Genomic DNA, 22199 nt, shown 5'->3' on the forward strand with positions numbered 1-22199 from the left:
TAGATCAGACCAAGAGAAGAGATACTTGGAAGGAACCTTAGGCGCGAAAGATACTGCAAGGGGTTTCCTAACACGACGTTATTTTGCTTGTTTCTTGTTTGATCTGACCAAGGCAGTTGTACGCACAGCGAAGTTCAAACTTATTTATATCACTTCTTCCAGGCGCTTGATCACACGCACCATATGGCCCATTTTCACATTAGGTACCTACCTAGATCGATGTGCATATGTCTACAAGTAACTTTCAATATATTACGAGGCGGAACAAGAAGCATAGAAACAACGAAGTTGTTATGCGAGGAACTCAAAGCCACATAGGTCCCAGGTATACGAAAAGGTAGAAAAGACAGGCATACCTAACAACAGAAAGAGCGCAGTGTCTGTTAGGTAACCTGAAGGGCTTTCTGGATTCAGCACCTGATATAGTACCGCTAATACAGAGGGTGTTGAGTCAATAGCTTATTATGACTCAACATTGAAAACTACCTACCTAAAGTTCTTAATTTATCTATAGATTTCTCGTGTTATTGGTGCACCTAGTGGAATCGCCACTGCACGTCCTGCCAACGAAAGTCAAAAGTTAGGAGCTGTTGGGGCACTGAAATGCCAACCGGTGTTTAACCCTGGTATAGTTTACCTAGTATAACTGAACCCCGCTTAGATATACTAAACCGTGATAAAACAACCTCTAGGTTAATGCTAAATCTGACCGTTACAGAGCCTATCTTACTTTATTTTCCCCCTGACGGTATAATTAGCTGCGAGGTAAAATACATTTTTTCCTATAAATATCTAAACCATGTTACGCCCTTCCGTTTATGAATTATCCTAAACCCTTATGATAATATAATAGACTGCATGACCACCTGTTTGATACGCAAGCAAAAAGGAAATTCCGCCTATATCAGAAAGATATTCCACAAAGCGACCTACTCAAACTAGATTGGGTCAGTTTCAGGTCAAGTCAAGCTATTAACTGACTCATAGAACGTCGATATCAGTAGCACACTGTTAATCGCATCATTCAGCCCTTCATCAATACGACCACCAATACACGGCTTCGACAGACCAGCATTTAATCATGCCTCCCACGACGTTCCGCCACTTCTCCCTACTACCAAGGGAACTTAGAGATCAGATATGGGATGCAGCAATTCGGCCAGATGTCCCATCAGTCCATTTCTTCACAGCTTGGCACGGAACATATGGACCAGACCCACCAACCATAGTCGAATGCGCAGTGGCCGGTCGAGGGGAGCACCCCGACGAGCTATGCAGCCTGGCCGCTCCACGCTGTAACATAGCAGAACCGGATCGCCTGTCTTGGTTTGAAAACAATCCTTCGGTATATATGGAAGATAGCGGGCTATGGACAGCTTGTAAAGAGTCTCGAGAAGCAATGATTAGACGCTTTGGAAACCACAAGGTCACTTACCAGAAACGACTTAACGAGCGGGCCTCGTCAGAATACCTGAAGCCGAACGAGGAAACTAACGATGCATCTGCTACAGGCACCATGGTGCAAGACGGAAAAAGGCAGTACTTTACCGTCTGTCCAAAAACTGATCTATTTTGCCTGCAGTCTCTCAATGCATGTGGATCCTGGGAGACATTTGAGAAGAATGTGCCGATATTCAACCAGCAAGGATCACCTAAGCCACATATTGCTCTTGAGTTTGATCCCATGTGGATGAACCCTCAAACTGATGAGCAAGGGTTCAAGTACGAACTCGCCTTCGAAGCGACCACCGGGGAGCTTGGGAGATGGGCTAGCAAGTTGTGGTTTATCGACTACCGCATACGTCCCAAGCTCGACATTGAGGACAATATTTTACAGGATCTTGACAAGCACACAGTCTTCCAAGGTAGAGGTTGCAAATACGTTGAGGTCATAACAACAATGGATAAGTACACATGGACCTGGAGTAAGGAAAAATGGGTCTGGGATCATGATAAACCTGAAAATCCGATATATGAATTCCTACATGTAATACAGGATAGACAAGCAGAATACGCCATGAATATGGGATATATTGAACCGTGGGAGGAAATTTTTACAGATGATCCGCCCTGGGACGCACCTGAAATTGGCGTGTTAGCATGCATACCAGAAAAAACAACCCTAACAGCAGACTGCGAGTTCCACGAGTCAGATAATAGCTTGACCTGACTTGGGCCTGGCCTGACTTAGCCTGGCCTGACTTAGCCTGGGTAGATCCTTTTTTAGGGATATCTATCCGAGCCGAGCGCCAAATTTTTTTTTCGGTATTTTATATGAATATCTTTAGGGCAATATTATTGGTTGTTGGTAAGGGTTTTGGGTGAAATATATTAGGTGGCTGATATGCCTAAGTGTGGCTTTATAAGGGCATACAGGCCAAGTCGACGATACGGCTAGGTAAGCCTCAAACCTAACATATCTGGCCTGACTTGTATCGAGCCAGGTATATACGATTATCTGGCCTGACCTGACTCGTGGAACTCGCTGACAGCAGTTCAGGCCAAGCCAGTGCAAGCCAGGCCAGACACACAGGAGACCACCCTATAAGCGGCACAGAAACCCGGGCTCTGGGGTTTACTGTTTACATGTACCTAATCCATCTGCGTCTTGGGGCTCGAAGGATACGGTTGTAAGCTGGGTTGGTTTGGGGGCGTTGTGGGTCTCGGTAGTATCGCAGAACTTGATTCGTAACTCTCGTCGGCGGCGTTTCGAAGGACGGGGCGCTTGGGGAATTGTTTCACGAAAAAGACTGGAGATGTGGAAGATAGCTGTCAGTACGGTATATAAGCACTTTACGGGGTAAGAAGGTCGTTCAAGCTTTTGACGTGCGTAGCAACAACAATAGGTTCACATATTGTGGTTGCTATCAAGACCCTGTTAGTAGACACACCCTTCTGCTTAACAATATACCTCTTCCCTCGCAAGTAAGAATACCATACTTCGAATTTGTTCTACGAAATCAGTATAACTAGTGGTAATTATGAAGCGTGTATCATGACAAAGTGGACCTAGAAGATATGTAAACAACATCATTGTCCTGCAAGGAAACCTAAACCTACGCTACGGAGGCCGGTGACTATACATGCTAAGAGCATCTTTGTTACAGATAACTCATATAGAATCGTAGCATACATAAGCCCATTGATCGATGTATATCAGACTTGCCCTCATAGCAGCGGGAGTCGAACCCACCGCTTGTATTTGACTGCAAGCCATCCAATTGCTGTGTTTTAAGGAGAAGAAAAAACTTTCGAAGAAGAGAAAAAAAACTACCTGACGTAATAGTAATTGAAGAGTTCGGAAGCGACATACTTGTACCTACCTAGGTACCTAAACTTACGTAGAGGTAGGCAAGAGCAAGTGTTATTCAATGGTAAATATATTTGTCTGAAACCTTGCTGGAGAGGACTTACCTTATACTAAGGCATGTATGGAGTCTTAGAACTTAAATGAATTTCCCCTTTCAACCACATCTCAAATCGCCATTCTATACATAACCAACTACCTACCGAGCACCATAGTCCCTCAATCTAGAGAGAAAATAGATTGACATACAAACCAGATACCTTGAGTCATAGGTAACAACCATTGAATAGCGGGTGCTTGTGCTTATACTTCTGCAATGTACGATGGCTAATGCTCAAGCAGATAAAAATGGTGTCATATGTGAGCGCCGTCCTATTCTACAACTCTATGGTTCCTCTTTCTAATATCTACCTACGTATAGCCTCGTGGTGTTAGTGCATCGACAAATTCTATGTTATGAAGAATACTTTTCCAATTTCTGATACTAACCTACCCGTTTTCAAATTAGCACTCTGGAGGCCGCGTAAGTGTTCCTTACATTAGGGTGTTCTGAATACTCTTTCCTCTCTATAAGTACTAATTTTTTAGCGGAGATACCAGCGCCCGGTAATCTATTTTCGGATCCAGGGGCAGCTCATAAAACCACTAAAATACTAACTGTCTGACATCCCAGGCGAACCGAGCAGCCCCGGCCCCGGCCCCGGCCGCGCAGCCGGCCGTTCAGCAACCAGAGGTATGCAGCGTACCATTCCACTTGAAACCCAAATTGCTAACTTTACCTATAGAAGGGGACGAAGGCCGTATGTTTATATATATCTAATCACTGATACTTATATTGACACCCCACCAGTGGTACGCCCAGGAGATTGATGTAAACGAATCTCTTCCATCATAAAACCAAATAGCAACTAAACCTAGTTACTAGAAAAAAATGAAAGAATTTGTCGTAAGTATATAACTGCCCACATGAAAGTACTTATCTCCTGGTATCTATATGCTAATCACTCACTATGAAGAATATTCGGGGGAAGATTGCGGTATGTTATTAGCTTTGTCTAATGTCGATTATGGCTAATGTTGAACCATTTAGAAGCTAGAAGAGACGGTGAAGGTAATGAACATGGTGCAGCTTAAAATTCCTAATAATATGGCTAATGTTTTAACAGGGTATCCTCACCGAGGTGATGGTTATTACATCCTTCTATTTTCGTCTCAGTATATCTTAATATATGCTAACTATTATAGGAGCTTGAAACGAAAATGGCTGTAAGATATACCCTTAGAAGACTATAGCACCTATGCTAATTTCAGCACAGGACGCTACCGACGAGTCGGTTAGTAATATCATCCCCCAAACTTAACATATAAATATACTAACTTCGTTTTTTTTTTCGTAGCCGGAAATGATCAAGGTGAAGGTGAGCCATTAAAACTCATTCCATTCTAAATAGCGTAGCGAACTAAATGAATATTAGGCTGAATTGGAAGAGCTTGTAACGTCTTCCCAATCCGTTGGATCATTGTATGGGAAGTACTAACAACAGTACGAATAGAAGAAGAATATCAAGGTTAGTCTCTCGATTGGTCTATTCCGACAGCATCGAAACTCCTTGATATCCCGCATCACTAACCGTAGCTCTTGGTGTATTTCTAATCATTTATCATATTAGAAGCAGGCATAAGGTTATGGGTGGGGGTGCGTTTGGTGAAGTTGTTGTCTTTTGAGGTGGCTATTGGGGGGCTAGAGGTAGGAGCGGAGTATAAAATTAAATCTGCGGCAGAGTCCCGGATCATTCGACATATATTAGCTTTTGTGCTTTGTAGTTTGTTGCGGACCTTTTTATAGTAAAGTAATATTTCTACATGCCTCTTAATATTCCCTTATAATACCCCCATTCCACCCCTCATGAGTTTATCTATATATAACTAATGGTCCAGAACCTTATAGCCAATGTAAAAATCTGCTCAAAACTATATTTGCCTCGACAAACCGAGACACTCACAGCAATGGTGCTTACCTGGTGGGGTCATTTACCATCTCGCTCTGCGATTCTTTTTGCCATCTATAAAACAATTTATAGCTATGCGTTCCTAAACCAACTAGATGGGAATTGGGAACTGAAAGGTTTGTGTATAGGGCCTTAGGCGCGTATATTTTTAGGCCTCGAACAGTGTTGCAATCAGATATGTATACACGTATTAATTATATCTTGTTTGAGGCATGATATATTTCTTCAACAATATGCATGTTTATAGTCAATATGGTGAATTAACTATAATATATAAGTAGGGGTAAGTATATTAATCTTATTAGCTGCCATGGAATTGTATAAGAGAGAATGAGGTATTAAATTGATATAATTAAACGCTGAGAAATCGATAAATATCAGCGCGAGTCGTAACGAAAAAAAAGAGATTTTGATGCACGGTGTCTTAATCAGAACTGCTGCCCAACTTAGGGATGTGAGAAAAAAACTACCTAGCAACATGGGTAAGACCAAAAGAATATGTGAATAGAGCTACTTTCGTAATTACTTGAGGAAAGGAACATAGCCCGATTTAATAATGCTTCTTATAAAGCTCTTGTGCTATTCCAACTGTGTTTACAATGTCGAAAACATACTACTATTATTACTAGGTATTACTGCTACTAGGTACTACTACTGGTCGACATTGGTATACCGAAGCGTACATATTTCCTGACCTACGGCTAGAATTTTCAGAAAGACGATTAGCTTGTCTTGGACGTCTATTCCGGCCAGTCGATCAACTACTTACTATCGGAAAGATAGGAGCAACCCCGAATGCGTCCGTCGTACTCCATCGTTACATAACCCTACCTTACGACCAACTATTATTATTATAGAAAGGAGTGTTAAATTCTAGATAAGGCATCTAGAGCAAATAATACCCTCGGTATATGTAGCCGTGGGCTTCTATAGTGTGGGTTAGAGTCTCTTGTGGGACGACGAAGTCGTTCCATGCTTCCTAGACCGCGTGGAATCAATTTTTAAAGAGGGAGATTGCCGATATAATTGCCACCGACCCCATTTACGTCGCTCCAGCTGGTACCTAACGGTAACTTCAATGTTCTAACCTGGTAAAAACAGGTATCTAGCTATTGTGCTAATCGGCAAGCGTTCATACATTCGTGAATGAGCATGTAGTGCGTTAGCTATCTAAAACATCATCATATATCTCCATACACTAAAAATAAATAGGATATAGAAGCAAGGTAGGCGATGAGAAGTCATCAGGAGATAATAAAACACCATAGGGGGAGTTATCGCTGGGTCATAGCCTTACATAAGGATGGCATCCCTTCCCCCTATTTTAGAAGGGGTGTGGGTTAAAAGTCACTATCGTATCAATATACTAGGAGTTAGGCCCTCATCTTCATACTTTGTGTTTCCCCATACAATAGGATACCTCAGCATCCAACAAAAGTAGAAAGCGAGTCAATGCATTGCCAAGGCATCCAAAAGAGGTAGGATAAGCTGTACAACGTAGTCCTTCTTCGAGCTACTCACACTTTCAGCCAACTGAGCCTAACTTAGATTTATATCTAGAGGCCAGATAGTATGCCTTTCTTTTCCCACTCCCTATCCTGAGGTAGACCCAACGATGGCCCGGACGAGCATCAAGCGAGACCACGCGGGCACTATGCATAGTCTCCCTATTCTTGACTAGCTGCATAAGCTGCCTGGCAGGTCCACGTCATCGATAGGATTTTAATCCTTTGGGAGCTCACTAGGATCAAGGAGTCCTTAGTGGTCACGGCCGAGAAGTGAGTAGTTGGGTAATGTGCGCGCCGGTGTACAATCACAGTACAGAAAGGGTGCCTCGCATATGTCTCTCAAAGAACGATATATTATTAATGCGAGTAAGGTAGTTACTGGACTACATTATTTCGCGTGTTAACTACCTTTATAATTTATAAGTGCGTATTTAGAAATAGATGAATACTGGCATGCCGGTAAGCTTGTTTCGTTCAGCTGCATGTAGTAGAGTTACATACAGACTGGAGACTCCAACTTCAATATAAGCTATAAGTTACTTACTGTTCTATATAGACCGGTGAGATCTTCAACTATATATTGATACCTGTTGCTAGGCACTAGACAGACAGGAACAAGGCATCAAGGTAGGAATGAGGCTCTATTGTACCATATAAGCAATGGCGGTCCCGTAGTCCTTGAGAAACAACTTCACATTTTCGTAATACAGAACAGTCTACATTATTGAATATATTACGTAGGCTAGGCAATATAATTGGCTTTGTTAGTTAGCCTGACTCGGTAACTCATCTGGGTCTCAAATTTCCAACTCGGGACAAGTCGACAGAACGCCAATTAAGCTTTCTTTAGTTGATTGGTTGCACTGGTCAAAATCTGATTATCTGGATGGCCTTTTATGGACAATATCCGAATGGGCTTTACAGTAGCTTTACCCGGAGTTGACTGCCGAGGAGACCGGTAGTACGTAGTGTGACACTAATGTATTTAGACGTTATGTGATGACTTAAATGCTACCGTAGCTGAGGGTGAGGGTGAGGGAGAGATGGAGGTGAGGCGAATTACCGGCAGAGCGAAGCGCATCTAGGATGCGATCTTGGCGGATTGGCGGGTTGGCGGGTTGGCGCCGAAATGTTGGGGTGAGACGAAGTAAAGAAGATTATCAGGTCTAACGAGATATTGGTGGTGGTGAAGTTATTAATAATAGAGCGGGTAGACTTTAGATAAAGGGGTATAGCTCAGGAGTATGCATAGTCAGGAGTATGCATAGTGTATTATACACTGCATATCGTACACCTTATTTCGAGGGGTAAATACATATGTACTATGTAGACGCCTCGATTCCAGTGGTGACACGAGGCGGACAGGGCGGGGAATCCCATTTGGTTGATGCCGTAAAAGTTGCGTCATTGCAGAAGGCACGGCTTCCTAACTGCCAACTGCACAAACAAAAAGAGGAGAGAATTTAAGAATCTCACTAATGCACACGTGTAGGAATATAAGAAGCGACAGGAATAGAAATTCTATCTGTTGTACAGAGGCTGAAAATAAAATAGGAAACCATGCGAAGATCGTATGTAATATGGAAAGAATTGTATGCGCTGGCTCGAGCTTTTGTTTAGTAGATATGTACATAGGTAGGTAGGCTTCTGATAACAGATGAGGCGATCTCCATGTGCGTGATAAGTCAACCCACGATCTTGGATCTGGGCAGTGGAACAATCACGAAAGAACTAAGATAACGAAATGTTGCAACGGGCTTCTAGGTTGAATGTACGAAGGTACGTATTATCAAAGTCCGTCCAAGTTGGGAAGGCCAGGGGGGGTGGTTCGGGAGGAGGGAAGACAGACGCGAAGAGAAAAAAGAATACAGTTTGCCAAGAGCTGACTTACACTGGGCGTGGTACTTGGAGGGAGTGACGTAATTTGTTGCGAATTTCCCGCCCTGACCACTTTCCACACTTCCTTCTAATTTTTTTCTGGCTTATCCTTGAGACGCTGAGACATAACGTTAATCCTCGAAATTCTACGCGAAGGCGGAAAGAAAACGTGGATGAAAAAAGTTTGATTTGAACTTGTAAGTCGCGTTTGCGGAATTAGATATTCCCAAACAGGTGAACTATAAAAAAAAAGCATTTAATCAAATAACTTATATATCGGCTAGTTAGACAGTTCCAATAATCTTTCATTTCGTCTTCCATGTACGTACACGTACACTCCCGCGGAGCCTCCCTCGAATGTCGCTTTCCAATTTGTCAGACGCGAATGGGGCACGTATGAGAAAGGTAAAATACGACAAGGGCATTGCATCTCAGCCGGGATATTTGATTCGAAGAAAGGCTGGAGAACAGCAATTCTTTTTCTTCGCCACCTCCCAAAACGCTCTGGTATGGGTAGGATGAGTGTGGATGGCCTGCCGCATTTCAACTAGCGTAATTCGAGAGTCAAGTATTTCATAGACTAGTTACGTAGGAGGTATGTAACGTATGGGAGGGACGGGACGACTCGAGACTCTTGTCTTTCTCCCCTGGTATCGAAATTCGAGCCTCCATCAAGACATCCTTTTAAGGTCTCTCCTGCTTTTCCTTGGCTTTTATTTTCTATATTATCGAATTTTCTGTTAGCCCTTGATTGCGATCTCACAAGTCTGCTTTGTAATTAAAGTCTTGAAATCTTCATCCTTAACTCCATGCCCACTTTGCGCTAAGAAGTTTGCTTCGAATATATCCTTACAAACCAATTGCGCATGCCCATACATGTAATTGCATGTACTATGACAAGTACCTACATACACACTGCCGGTTTACATTCGGATTCAGAACTGTTATCTACCGCCTATTAACACTCTGTTCGTTTTTGAAAGTGAATAACATTACTGGTGTAAACTTTAGCAAACAGGGAAATATTAAAGATAAGAACCGATGACGGTATCATTTAATAATTATGTTATATTGCTTTTATTTAAAAAAGCGATAAGTACCTAGTCTGGAGTTTTACGCAGAAACAAGCACGGGGAAAAAAAAAAAAGCCAATTTGTTTTTTGTTAATAAACGGTATGCCACCTGTACCTACATAGTAACTCGTATGTTTTCCCTAACGTCCAATCCTAGGTAAGATTGATAGGCCGTTGTGATTCGGGCTGGGGTCCGTCGGGTCAAATGGAGTGGTTTACCCCGTCTAGTGAACAGTAACCGAACGAATCACCGTCTTCTGTTCAGTATCTCCAGTATCGTACGTACCACACTTGGTTTAACTTTGACTGGTGTTGACTGCTTGAATAACGTGTTTTTAGTGCTGGTTTTTACATAAATACTAGCAGGCTACCCAAACAAACCTAAATATATGTAATTATTAATAAACCTAGCAGGCATAGCATTCTGCTAAAACAACATTAACAACATGAGCGACAGGGAATAAGTTAGCGTGTCCGCACTGTACGGGTACTTAGGGATCTTCGATCACGCCTTCCACACAACCATTGGACGATCAATCCATGTCTAGTGCGGGCCTTGTCCACCTTCGGCTCCAAGCATTTTTCGGGGGGCTTTTACGTCTGCTGTGCTTGCCTTTTCTCCCAAAAACCACCCCTTATGTCACTTCTTCCCTCATGACCTCATCGCCAACATCTCCTCGACACACCTGCAACTTATCACTTCGAACTATCTGCGTCAATACCAATATACGCACACAAAACACAGCACAACAGCAACAACGGGTCCCCCCTTGTAGTAAAAAACTACGTGATAACTTGCTAGTCTAGCCTATACCGTCACTCATTCATCAATTAATCGCCACGATACCCTAGGTTGCGGCCCGCGCTCGCACCTAATTCCCACCCAGAGGTAGTTTGCCGTTTTTATTTTTTATTTTTCCTTTTGCAAGCTGCCTACCCAAGTCAGTGTTGGTGCGTCAGGCGTATCGTTACATCATATTTCTTCCCCCAAACGCCCACCTACGTATTTGCACGCCCAGAGCCATAAAAACGACTTCGTCATCGTCGTCACAATGGCCCCGACCGAAACCAAATCGTCCGATAATTCTTTGTCAGGTATGCTTGCCGATTGTTAACCGTTTCTCGCACCGACCTCCACCGGTCATTGCTTCCGTGCCGTTGTCGCTTAAACAACAATCAACCCCCCGCGCGTGCAATTGGTATGCGCTCACACGGACGTCATTGCTAACAACTCATCGTCATTTGTAGAATCTAACGGCGACAAGAAACCCGAAGTCAAGTCGGAGGGAGCCGCCAATAGTCACAACAACGAACCTGGTCGCCCGCTCGCGCCTCCGCCCAAGCCCGGCGAAGATTACTTCTCGAGTAACTTGAGCCTCGAACCTAATCCGTTCGAGCAGTCATTTGGTACGGGTGGCACGGTTGAAACCCCCGGTGGTACCAAGTTGCCCAGTGTGGCGGCCTTAACCTCACCGTCGTCCTTGTTACCCGGGAACGGAAACACGCCGTTCAACTGGGGAGGTGGCTCCCTTAGGACGGGACCGCTCAGTCCAGCGATGCTTTCTGGCCCGGCGAATGACTATTTTGGTGATACGTCGCATACCTTGCGCGGTGGTTTTACCCCAAACGAGAGTTCTCTACGGACGGGTCTGACGCCGGGCGGGAGTGGTTCTATGTTCCCTGCCCCAAGTCCCAGCTCGCAAGCTCTCTTTGCTCAATTAGCAAGTGGCGCTGCCACTCCTAGCACGCTGGACTTCCATAGGACCGCTATGAGTGCAGCTGCGGCGAAGGCAAGCCGCGACAAGCAGCAACCCCAGCCCGCAACCTCCCAGCCGGCGGAGACAAACGGAGCAACAGTTAAGACCGAGACTAAGCCAGCATCAGGCGCATTTGATCCTCATGATAATGATGCTGCTAATGGCCTTTTCATGCTAGCTCAAGGTGCGCAGGGCCGAAATGGAACTCAAACACAATATCCAGTTGGTGGTAACCAGCCGGTTCATGCTCACCCGGCTCCACCGCCGCCAGCCCAACCCACAGCCACTACTTCTCCTCACATGAACGGAAATGGTGCGACGGCATCTTCCCCCATGAGAGGAGTTAGCGAGGCGGCCAGTGGTATTTCGGAAGAGAATGAAACAAAACCGAGTAACAGAGGAAAGGGGAAACGTGGCGCTGGAGCTGCTGCTACAAACGGACGACGTAAAGCTGATGATACATCTGGCAAGCAGCCTGTTAATAAGAAGCCTAAGACGGCATCATCAATTAATAGTAACGACAATTCTTCGGATGAAGACGACGACGAGAAAGATCTTAATGGTTCTCACCCAAAGTCGAAGATGACCGACGAGGAAAAGCGAAAGAACTTCCTCGAACGTAATAGGTATGTCCACTTGTATATGCTACCGCTCTAAATGCTTTGCTAACAATATTTATCAAGGGTTGCCGCTTTGAAATGTCGTCAACGTAAGAAGCAATGGTTGGCCAATCTACAAAATAAGGTAGAAATGTTTAGTAGTGAGAATGACGCTTTGACGGCGCAAATTTCTCAGCTGAGGGAAGAAGTTGTGAACCTTAAGACTTTGTTACTCGCTCATAAGGACTGCCCGGTTACACAGCAACAAGGATTACACGGAGCATTTATGCAACAAGCCATGGAGACCTACAACCCGCAGATCAACCCGTACGGCATGGCAGCACCTATCCCGAACCAACCTGTGATGGCAGGACAAGGAGTACAGCGGCGCTTCTCATAGGATGACGAGGCCGCTCCCCATGACCAAGTCTATCCAGAGCTACCTGGATGCTAACACGGGCAACGATGATCAAGAGTACAGGTTTCGGGTGGTAAAAGTCAAACAGTTGCTCCAAAATCTTGGTCATCATCCATCAAGCAGTTAGCTAATCATCTTTAAACACCCTTTAATGGCATCTGGAGGTCGGGAAAATATTCGGCGCGCTTGCTCTTGGCGGCATGGGAGGTTTAGTGGGCGTTCCTAGCTAGGGAGGCGCTCGCTTGTTAACTCTGATGTCTGTAATAACATTCGATAGTCATGAGAGCACGATAGGGCGCTAAGGTTATGGCTGCATTGTGGCGCGTCTGCAGCTAATGCTGCGAAGATGTATAGGCCTACAGCTTCGCCATGTTGTCGGTTGATATTGATATATGTACGTACGTATCTGGCTGGGCATACACATTAAAAACGGTGTTCTGGGAGGGTTGGAATTGCTTTATTATACTATCTCTCGGGGGGCGTTGAGGAGGATGCAAGCGGCAACTAGGGCTTTTCGGCCATCTTCGTCTTCCTCGGGAGTTACTTGGTCTTCATATTTTCGACCGCTTATATTAGCTAGCCGATACACGCAGGCTATTAACAAACGACGCAATTATCAATGATTATTATAGTGCGAATATTTTGGGTTTTACATGGCCGGGGGACGGGGGAGAAATATACGACGAGTGAATAATTTTGAGAGTTTGCTTTAAAATAAGATGAGATTTGAAGTGATGTTAATGCAGACTGGAGTTGTAAATACCTAGGTACCTGAAGTAGAGTATTAGCGCTAATAACTCCCTTACGTACCTAGGTAGGTAATTATATAATTGAGAATATAAGCTTTTCGGTACATACATAGTATGCATATAGAGGATAATTGAAGTAATTGAGTGGACCATGCGAGCCACGGCAAGGCTAACGTTGGCGTCGATTGTTGGCCCGTGCACAATAACTCATGTAAAGTTGTAAACATTGAGAAAGTGGAAGGATCAACTTCGCGCCTCATCACCACCCACACCCTGCAACGCCTCAACCGAATAAACCGCCCACGAACGACGTCGAAACGAAAACCAACATTTATACATACCATGCTCAACGTTTTTAACACTACGCGAGATAAATTAAAATATAATTGAATCCTTCGCCAATCGATTGACGCGGTTACAACAGCTGTTTCGCGCTCCATCATCTTCCATTGCCCGATCGAGCACTCGTCACGACTTGCGCGACATAGCCTTTTTCTATCCGACCAAAACACTCCAGACCGATGCGCAGATTATTCCAGCGTCCATGACTACTCTCGTGCAGACCCGTCAGCCATTACAAGCCCTGAGCATGAGCAATCAGTCTCAGCCTAAGCGTCGCAGGAGCTCGCGCCTTGCCTGTGGGTACCCCCCTTTTGTCCCGGCGGGGGACGAGACCTAGAAGAATGTAGTTGGATAGTTGGATACCTAACTAACATAATCATCTATAGCATATGATGAACAGGATGGGGATTTTCATTTTACGCGAGGATCTAAACGAGCAAAGACACAGCCGGAGCCGATACCTGAAGACGAACCGGCACCGGCACCGGCACCAGCACCGGCCCCCGTACCTATACCATTACCTAGAAGGGGAAGACCAAAACAGAACAAGGACCGCGAGCCACAGCCAGCACCCCCAGTCCAACCGGTTCAACCGGCTCAGCCAGCACCCAGGAGAAATGCAAAACGGAGGTCAACCCAGATAACATCTGATCAAGATGAGGTACAAACGCCGGCGCCTCCGCCACCCCCACCGCAAAGGACTACGAGGAAAAGAGGACGCCCATCTGTGGATAAGACCGAAAAGGAACCAGCAAAAGTTACAAATGGAGTCTCTAAGAAGCAGAAAGAACGGATAGAAGAGGAAGTCCAAGAAGAGGCAATTCAGTCAACACCTGTGGATGAGCACAAGGGAAAAGGCAGAGATAATGCATCAGACTCCAAGAAGATCGCGCTCCCGTTTAGCGACACGCCTATAATAAATCGTAACAAAGAAATGCGGAGGAAGACGGGGGCTCGCAGGAGTAGCTTGGGTATGCGTGGGAGAAGGGCAAGCTCGCTTATAGATAATGGCCACAGCGCCATACCGCATAAAGCAGTCGATCCCGCCGAATTCTACAAGCATATCGAAGCTGATCTGATGGAACCACGCCGTATGAAGCAACTCCTTACGTGGTGTGGAGAGCGAGCTCTGTCAGAGAAACCACCGTTAGGATCCTTGAATTCTAATGAGATTCTGGGAGGTAAGAAACTTCCCCAGAAAACGGTAGTACCCCTGACTGGTTCTATATGCTAACTTTTATATCCCAGCCCGAGCGATTCAGGACCAGCTACTAAAAGACTTTTCGTCAAAATCGGAATTTTCAGACTGGTTTTCACGAGAGGAAATACCGCGACCACCGGCAATAGTGAAGCCCAACCCGCGAAATATCGAACACGAGGAAAAAATAGTAGCGTTAGAAGAGAGGGTAAAACGGTATGTTCATACATCATTCACGAGACTTAGAGTTTATAGCCACTAACGGAAGTTGAAGATTAAAAGCAGAAAAGCGAGCATGGCAATCCTTAAAACAACCGCCTCCAGAACTACCACCACTCTTCCCGTCATCAGATTCAAACTCTCAATCACTGCCATTACCCGACGCCTCCCTTCTCGACTCCGAAGAGGCCCAAATTCTCGCCACTATCACCGACCCGTCAACCGCCATAAAACCGCAGAAGATCCAATCCCGACTTCAAGCGCTCCAGAACTCCCTCGACTTTAGAATCGACCACCTGTCCGACAACGTGCAAAAACTAGAGCACCGGGTAAAGACAGGAGGACTGCAAGCAGACCGCGTGCTAGCACTCAGCGCGGCAAGGTTAAAGGAACGTGAGGAGAAGGAGAGAGCGAGTGCAGGAACCAAAGACATGCCAGTTATGGAAGTACTAAGGAGTCTAGGGAGGATATTGCCGCCAGAAACCGGGGGAGGGGGTTAGGTCATGATCGACTTCCTGTGCCGCGTATATAGCGCGTACGCGTGTATGGAAAAGCAGTAAAAAAGAGAAGAAAAAAACAGATTATCAAATTTTCACGTCCTCACGTCCGGGGGGTTTTTTTTTTCGTCATCGAATAGGCAAGGGAAATAGGTGGCATAAATGATTTGCGTTTGCGGTTTGCGTTTGCGGCTTGGAAGATACCACATCGACTCGAACGAGGCGGGAAGGCGTTTTCCGTTTTTATCGACATTATTATTATTCGTGCTGTTTTACTCTCTGTATGGCATGGCATGGCATGGCTACGGCTAACCTGGGCCTGGTAGCTGTGCGTGTGTAGCTAGCGAAACTAGTAGCCTAGCTAGCTCTGGCTGGGATCGGCGTCTGCGAGATGAGATAATGAATGATACTGCATTGCATTGCATTGCGTTGCGTTGCGTTGTGCTGCGTTGCGTTGCCCCGGTTTGCAATACGTTGTATCGTATCGTATCGTATCGTATCGTATGGAGGGATGAGATAGGTGGGTATTTAGTGCTTTGATTGTTTGATAGATTTATTGGTTGGATGGGTGGTGGTGGTGGTGGTGGTGATGCATTAAGGGGGTGTTGAGTATTTGGTATTGTTCGATTGTTTATGATTCATTTACTGTTGAGTAATGGTGCTTCCAAGGTTTTGCGTGTAGCTGAGTGAGTGAGCGGATTCCTCTCCGGTGAGCCTTTTCTTGAGGTAGTAGTTTGGCGTGAGGATATAGTTAGTTAAGGTATCTTTAAAAGCTATGGCTTAACGAGCTTTTAACACATGCCCTCTAGCAATCATGGTAGAAGAAGTTTGAGTGGTTATATTTAAATTAGAAGAGTCCTTATATAAGTCTGGTAAGCACTTCGAAATATGAGCTAGTCGTTATATTATGTGCCAAGAGTACCACCTAAGTAGTATGTTTATTTTTGAGACTTCTGTCTCATTCAGCTCTAGGATACACATGTGTACCTAGGTACCTAGGTAGGTATGCATATATGATGTGTATATTCCTCAACACCAACCCACAGAATCGTACACTGCCAAGACCACCCACTACCATATATACTTTTATACGTTCCGTTTTATCTCGTGCTCCCTGTCATCCCAGCACAATATATATAATCATACATAAAGCTTCCGTAGTAATCACACAGCAAGGAGGTTACGCACCCTTACCTGCCATGCATGATTTTCATACTATTCCCTTGAAGTGCGTGCATGCAAGTCCACCAAATCCCCTTCATCGCAGCGAAGGCATAAACGCCATACCGCCCCTCTCCTTCGACCGCGCCTTCACATGCTCCCGCAGTAATAGCAGCACCTCACTGTCGCGCCACCGCGCGGGCACAGGCCGATACGCCGGCTTAAAAGTCCCTATGGTCTGCGCCCACTCGCCCGTCTCGGCCTGCGTGCGGTACGGCTCCGCCGATGCGGCGGCGGCAGCGCTCGCCGCCGCGGATTCCTTCTGGGACGAGTCGCCTGAGAGCGGGGCGCCGCCTGTGGTTAAGTGCTCCGAGGTGGTGGTTGTAGTGGTAGTTGCCGGACTGGACGAAGAGTTAGTGTCTAGAGGTGTGGCTTCCGAGATAGCAGCCTCGGCACCGCCGGCGTAGTCCGCGGAGCTGGTGTTTTCTGTTGCTATGGAGGGGGGTGTCTCGGAAGAAGAGGAGGTGTTGTTGTTGGAGGGGGGGCCCTGCGTGGCCCAGTAGTATATGTCCCAGTCGTTTTCGTCGAGGAAGCGGTCGTACTGCTCCATCTGCTCGCGGGTCATGGTGGGTAGGTACTCGTCCGCAAAGGTGGAGAGTAGAAGGTCTGATTCGAGGGTTCCGCGCTTGCGGCTCTGGTCTGTTGTTTGGTGGTTTGTTAGCTAGATAATCTCTTAGAGGGAGGGATGTATATACATAGGAAATAGTTAGGTTCAACTTACAGACTAGCCGGGCGCGGATAGTAGCATCATCCTCGCCGGCCCGGCGCATTGGCTCAACACGGAACTCAGTGCCCTCGAGCTCACCGACTCCAATGTCTTGGGTTTGTTGCGGGCCGCGCTGCTTGTGCGGCTCCATGGGCGGCGGGTTGTGCGCAAAGACATCGGCCCGCGCGGCACGGGTGTTGCTTAGTGGACGGCGGAGCAAGAGGAGTCGAGCAGCTGCAGCGGAGGGCCTCTGAGCCGAGCGCAGGATAGCGCGCGGCAAGGATACTGCTGCTACTGATGCCATTGCGGGTTTGAATCTCGTCTCTTATATGTAGGTATATATGTAATGTAATATGTGATGTAATGTCGTTTTACGGTTTCCTTTCCTTCACATCCCACTTGCGCCAGACGATCCGAAAACGCAGGACACTAAAATTCCAACTCAAAATCGGAATTGGAATTGGAATTGGAATGTTAAAGAAAACTGTATTGATAACAGGTGAAAGTTGTTTCTTACGAGTCGTTGACGTAAGTTTTGAGGAGCTTAAAAGCTTTAAGCTCGAGGTTTGTCAATTGAAGCTTTGTAATTCGCGGATCATGTGAAAATTGCCGAGGCCGTACGAAGTAGGGCCGTTCCCTTCCCACACGGCCGGTCTAAGGGTGTGCCGGGTAGGGATGCGAATTTTATTATACGGCTAGTGTATAATAACGTATAATAAAATATAATAACGTATAATAGATTTATTATGCACATAACAAATTAATTATTCCCGTTTATCCGGCACGTTAATATTTAATTAAAATAAACTTAATATCGAAACATTATGGTTAAAATTATTTTAATTTTAAATGATTTAATTTAATTAAATTAAATTTAATTTTTAATATTACGCATTATTTAATTTAACTGTAATTTTCCATTTTAACTTCCATTTTAATTTTAATTTACCGTTTAAACTTAAATTTTAAAATTTATTTTATTTAGTTTTTTATTATTTAAACATTTTAAAACTTTTAAAAACATTTTATTTTATAATTTTTTTAATATATTTAAATTTATATAAATAAAAGTTAATTTATTAATTTTAACTTAATTTAAACAAACGCATTTAATATTTTAAATATAATTATAAGTTTAAAACGTTTGTTTAAACGGAATTAAATTAATAATTATTAAAAAAATATATTTTATAATAAAAGTAAATTTATTATTTAAAACTTAAATTATACTTTAATATTTTTAAAGTTTAATATTAAGTTTATATAAACTTAAAATAAAATTAAATATTTTAATAAACAATTTAAATTTATAAAATTTTCGTTTTAAATTTTTTTTATTTTTAATTAATTTAAATTTAAATATAAATTTCAATATGTTTAATTAAAGTTATAAATATAAAACTTTTGTTTTTAATAATATTAAATTTAAAGTTTATATTATTTAATTTATTATATTTATTTATTTCATTTTACGGATATATAACGTATTTTAAAAGTATTTTTAATTAACTTTTTATAATATAATACCGTTTATAACACGGAAATAATTTTAATTTTTTTAAATTTTATTTTAATAAATTATAACGTAATTTAAATTAATTATATTAATTTTTAAAGTTTTTTATACTTTTATAATTAAATTAAAGATTTATATTAAACCGTTAAATTAACGTTAAAATTTTTAATCGTTTATAATATTATATATATTTTTAATTTTTTTTTTACGGTTTAAATTAAATTCGGATATAATATTAAGTTATAATAAAAAGTTAATAAAAGTAATTTAATTAATTTAATAAAAAATTAAATAACGTTATTAATTATTTTATTATGTAATTATATTATAAATAAAAGTTAATTAAATATTAATTTATTATAATTATAAATTATATATGTTTATAATAAACTTTTAACTTTATTTAATAATTTAATTATAAATTTACAAAAGTGTATATATTATAAAAAAAACGTTTAAAAGGTTATAATTAAAATAATAACTTTAATTAAAATTAACTTTTAAACTTTATTTTCCACGATGTTTTTTATTAAAAGTTATAATTTATAAAAATTATATAAAATGTATATAATATAATTTAATTTAAAATGTTGTTTAATTTAACGATAAATTAATCGCATTATTTTACAAATATTACTATTAATAACGTTAATTTTAAATAAATTATTATTAATTATATTTTATAATAAAAGTAAAAATAACTTTATTTAATTCGTAACAATTTATTATATAATATTTATATTAATTGTTTTTTAATAAAAAGTTAATTTAATAAATAATTAAATAAAAACGTTAATTATTTAACGTTTAATAAAATTATTAAAACTGTTAAATATAACGTTAACGTATTTTGATTTTTATATAAATTATTTAATTTTAATATAATATTTTTTATAAACTTTATTTAATAAACTTTTTAATAAAACTTTACGATTAAAAAGTTTAAATAAAAGATTAATAAAATGAAATAGTTTTTTATTTTTTTATTTTTTATATATAATAAAGGTAAAACTATCGTAATATACGGCTTTTACGGTTTATATACGTAATTTTATTTATTATAATTTAATTAATTTATATATATATGTTAAGATTTTTTTAAATTATAAGTTATTTAAAAATGTATAAAACTTTTAATAAATTAAATAAATTTAATATTAAACGTAATTAATTAAATATTTTCGTAAATTATTTAAATTTAATTTAAAATAAAATTTTTTTATATAATGTTTATAAATAAACTTTTTTTAATTAGCGTTATTTTAATCAATAAAAACAAATTAATTAAATGTAATTTTATTTTTAAAAAACATTTTAAATTAAATTACGATTTTTTTATGTTAAAATAAATGTTGTTTAAATTAATTAAAATTACGTATTTTAAAAAAAAAAAAAATTACTAGTGATTATTTAATAATTACATTATATTATAGGTATTATGCGTATAATACTTATTATATGTATAATAATGTATAATAGATTTATTATGCGCATAATGGGCATGCCTAGTGCCGGGGCTTTCCGATTTGATCTGCGTTACGGTACACGGGTACTACGTATATATATATGTCACTTTCACATATGCATACCTTAGGTACATATATGTAGGTACATATATGTAAGTACAATAAGAGATATTTACATTAACTATACGATTTCGTAAAATAGAAAACACAACTAATTAGTTATATTTTATAGCCATTGAAGGATGGAGACCCCTTCTCGTCTCGTTTCGAAGCTTAGATAGAGCCGCAAAAAGAAAAGAGACAAAAAAAGCAAGCCTCTAGCCTCGAGACATGCGCTTCTGATCATAGCAAAGATGGCCATATCATTTGTTTTCTATTCGTCTCCCGACTCCAAGGCGTTAGTTAGGAGACGTCTATACAGATTTATATTTATGAGTACAAAGCATGAAACATCGTATTTCATGACACCATATCCATTTTTTCCTTCCTGAATTCGCGTCACGCCCTTATCGCCTCCTTTCCCCCGAGTTCTGTAAAATCCGGGACTCCTTTACCACGACCAAGCATTACTAAGGTAAAGGGGGTCTAGAGTAGTCTCAGTCCAAAGCTGATCCAGCTAGGCACTATCTTTAATCGCTTCAAGTTGATAATCCCCTAAATCAAATGCTTCGACCGGAAGTAGGCGCGCAGGTACATGATCTGCCAGCCCCATAGCGCAACTAGCAGCAATGTGGTGCCAATGCCGAACCACTTGACACGGGTGTTCGTGCTCTCGTTGGTATCGCGCAGCTTCTGCTCTCTCGCCCTGAGGTATTCCATCTCCCGTACAATATCGGCGATCGTCTCCTCGATGCGGCGCAGGTCCGTCTCGACGGGCTTAAGCTTCTCGGTGGCTTGGATGGCGGACCAGTCCTTAGCGTCGGCGCCGATGTCGATGTCCAGCTCTACGTGTCGGCTGGGGTTGTTCATGCGCGCTGGTTTGAATTGGTTAAGAGCTTTTCGAGGGTTGCTGTCTTAGCCCTATCCTCGCTCACTCACACTGGTAGAGTAGAAGGAAAAGACACTAGGGAAAGGGGGAAAGGGGAGAAACGTACTATGCGTCATGATGTTTTCGAAGCATACGTCGAAGGCGGCGTCCGCGTGCGAGGTGAATACGGTACGTTGTTCGCCTACTATATCTTTGGGTTTGCCGTACTCGTTGCCGACGTTATCCACGATCTACATTCCGTTCACACTCGGTGTTAGCTGCATCTGCTGGATATCTCTTTCGATAGGTATATATAAAAAGGCCTTCCATAAAACATACGTGCATATTAACAATCATGCCATCTCCCTTGCTTCCACCGACCGTAGCAGTGACAACAACCAAAGTGTCCTTAGCCACGAAATTCCGTATGCATCGTTCTGTCTTCTTATCGTTGGGTCCACGCGCCACCAAGTCGAATTTCAAAGCATTTACGGATGCGATCAAGAGCACGAGGCCGCAGATATACTGCAGAAATCCTCGTGGCAAGGCCATTGTGTATTGGGTATGGGTATGTCGGCTTGTTTCTTCGTCTTGCGAAAGGAGGAAAGAGTCTCGAGGCTCTTACCGGAAGCTAACAACTTTAGGGATTTAGGTGCGTCCATGTAACTTTGTACTGTGTATTCCGTAATAAAACGTGTTCAAGTGTTTTATCCAATAAAATGCTTCAAAGCTTAGCTTTCCGATAGCCTTGCAGCTGAAGAGTCACGTG

The 22199-nt window shown here is 42.0% G+C and overlaps 5 protein-coding genes across 5 annotated transcripts; 3 read left to right on the plus strand and 2 right to left on the minus strand.

Annotated features, from left to right (window-relative positions):
- Nucleotides 1-719: 719 nt before the first annotated feature.
- Nucleotides 720-2533, plus strand: F4817DRAFT_20346 (uncharacterized protein). The gene is made up of 3 exons (XM_049298605.1): nucleotides 720-765; nucleotides 854-2398; nucleotides 2501-2533. The coding sequence occupies exon 2, from the start codon at nucleotides 1082-1084 to the stop codon at nucleotides 2168-2170; it is 1089 nt and encodes a 362-aa protein (XP_049153731.1). The 5' UTR covers nucleotides 720-765; nucleotides 854-1081; the 3' UTR covers nucleotides 2171-2398; nucleotides 2501-2533.
- Nucleotides 2534-10827: 8294 nt separating this feature from the next.
- Nucleotides 10828-12531, plus strand: F4817DRAFT_362606 (Aft1 HRA domain-containing protein; the record flags this gene model as incomplete). The annotated part of the gene is made up of 3 exons (XM_049306545.1): nucleotides 10828-10870; nucleotides 11051-12158; nucleotides 12216-12531. The coding sequence occupies 3 exons, from the start codon at nucleotides 10828-10830 to the stop codon at nucleotides 12529-12531; spliced, it is 1467 nt and encodes a 488-aa protein (XP_049153732.1).
- Nucleotides 12532-13492: 961 nt separating this feature from the next.
- On the plus strand, nucleotides 13493-15607 carry F4817DRAFT_20409 (Mis12-Mtw1 protein family-domain-containing protein). The gene is made up of 4 exons (XM_049298618.1): nucleotides 13493-13936; nucleotides 14027-14821; nucleotides 14889-15054; nucleotides 15113-15607. The coding sequence occupies exons 1-4, from the start codon at nucleotides 13843-13845 to the stop codon at nucleotides 15555-15557; spliced, it is 1500 nt and encodes a 499-aa protein (XP_049153733.1). The 5' UTR covers nucleotides 13493-13842; the 3' UTR covers nucleotides 15558-15607.
- Nucleotides 15608-16421: 814 nt separating this feature from the next.
- F4817DRAFT_354153 (DUF339-domain-containing protein) lies at nucleotides 16422-18169 on the minus strand. The gene is made up of 2 exons (XM_049305480.1): nucleotides 17497-18169; nucleotides 16422-17414 (listed from the first exon to the last, which is right to left on the minus strand). The coding sequence occupies exons 1-2, from the start codon at nucleotides 17783-17785 to the stop codon at nucleotides 16813-16815; spliced, it is 891 nt and encodes a 296-aa protein (XP_049153734.1). The 5' UTR covers nucleotides 17786-18169; the 3' UTR covers nucleotides 16422-16812.
- Nucleotides 18170-21117: 2948 nt separating this feature from the next.
- F4817DRAFT_321254 (emp24/gp25L/p24 family/GOLD-domain-containing protein) lies at nucleotides 21118-21982 on the minus strand (the record flags this gene model as incomplete). The annotated part of the gene is made up of 3 exons (XM_049301270.1): nucleotides 21118-21437; nucleotides 21558-21681; nucleotides 21770-21982. 3 exons carry the CDS (start codon nucleotides 21980-21982, stop codon nucleotides 21118-21120), a joined length of 657 nt encoding a protein of 218 aa, XP_049153735.1.
- Between the last annotated feature and the right edge of the window lie 217 nt (nucleotides 21983-22199).

Source organism: Daldinia loculata (genome assembly GCF_022478755.1).
Source record: "Daldinia loculata strain CBS 113971 unplaced genomic scaffold F4817scaffold_105, whole genome shotgun sequence".
In the NCBI taxonomy this organism is placed as follows: Eukaryota; Fungi; Ascomycota; class Sordariomycetes; order Xylariales; family Hypoxylaceae; genus Daldinia; species Daldinia loculata.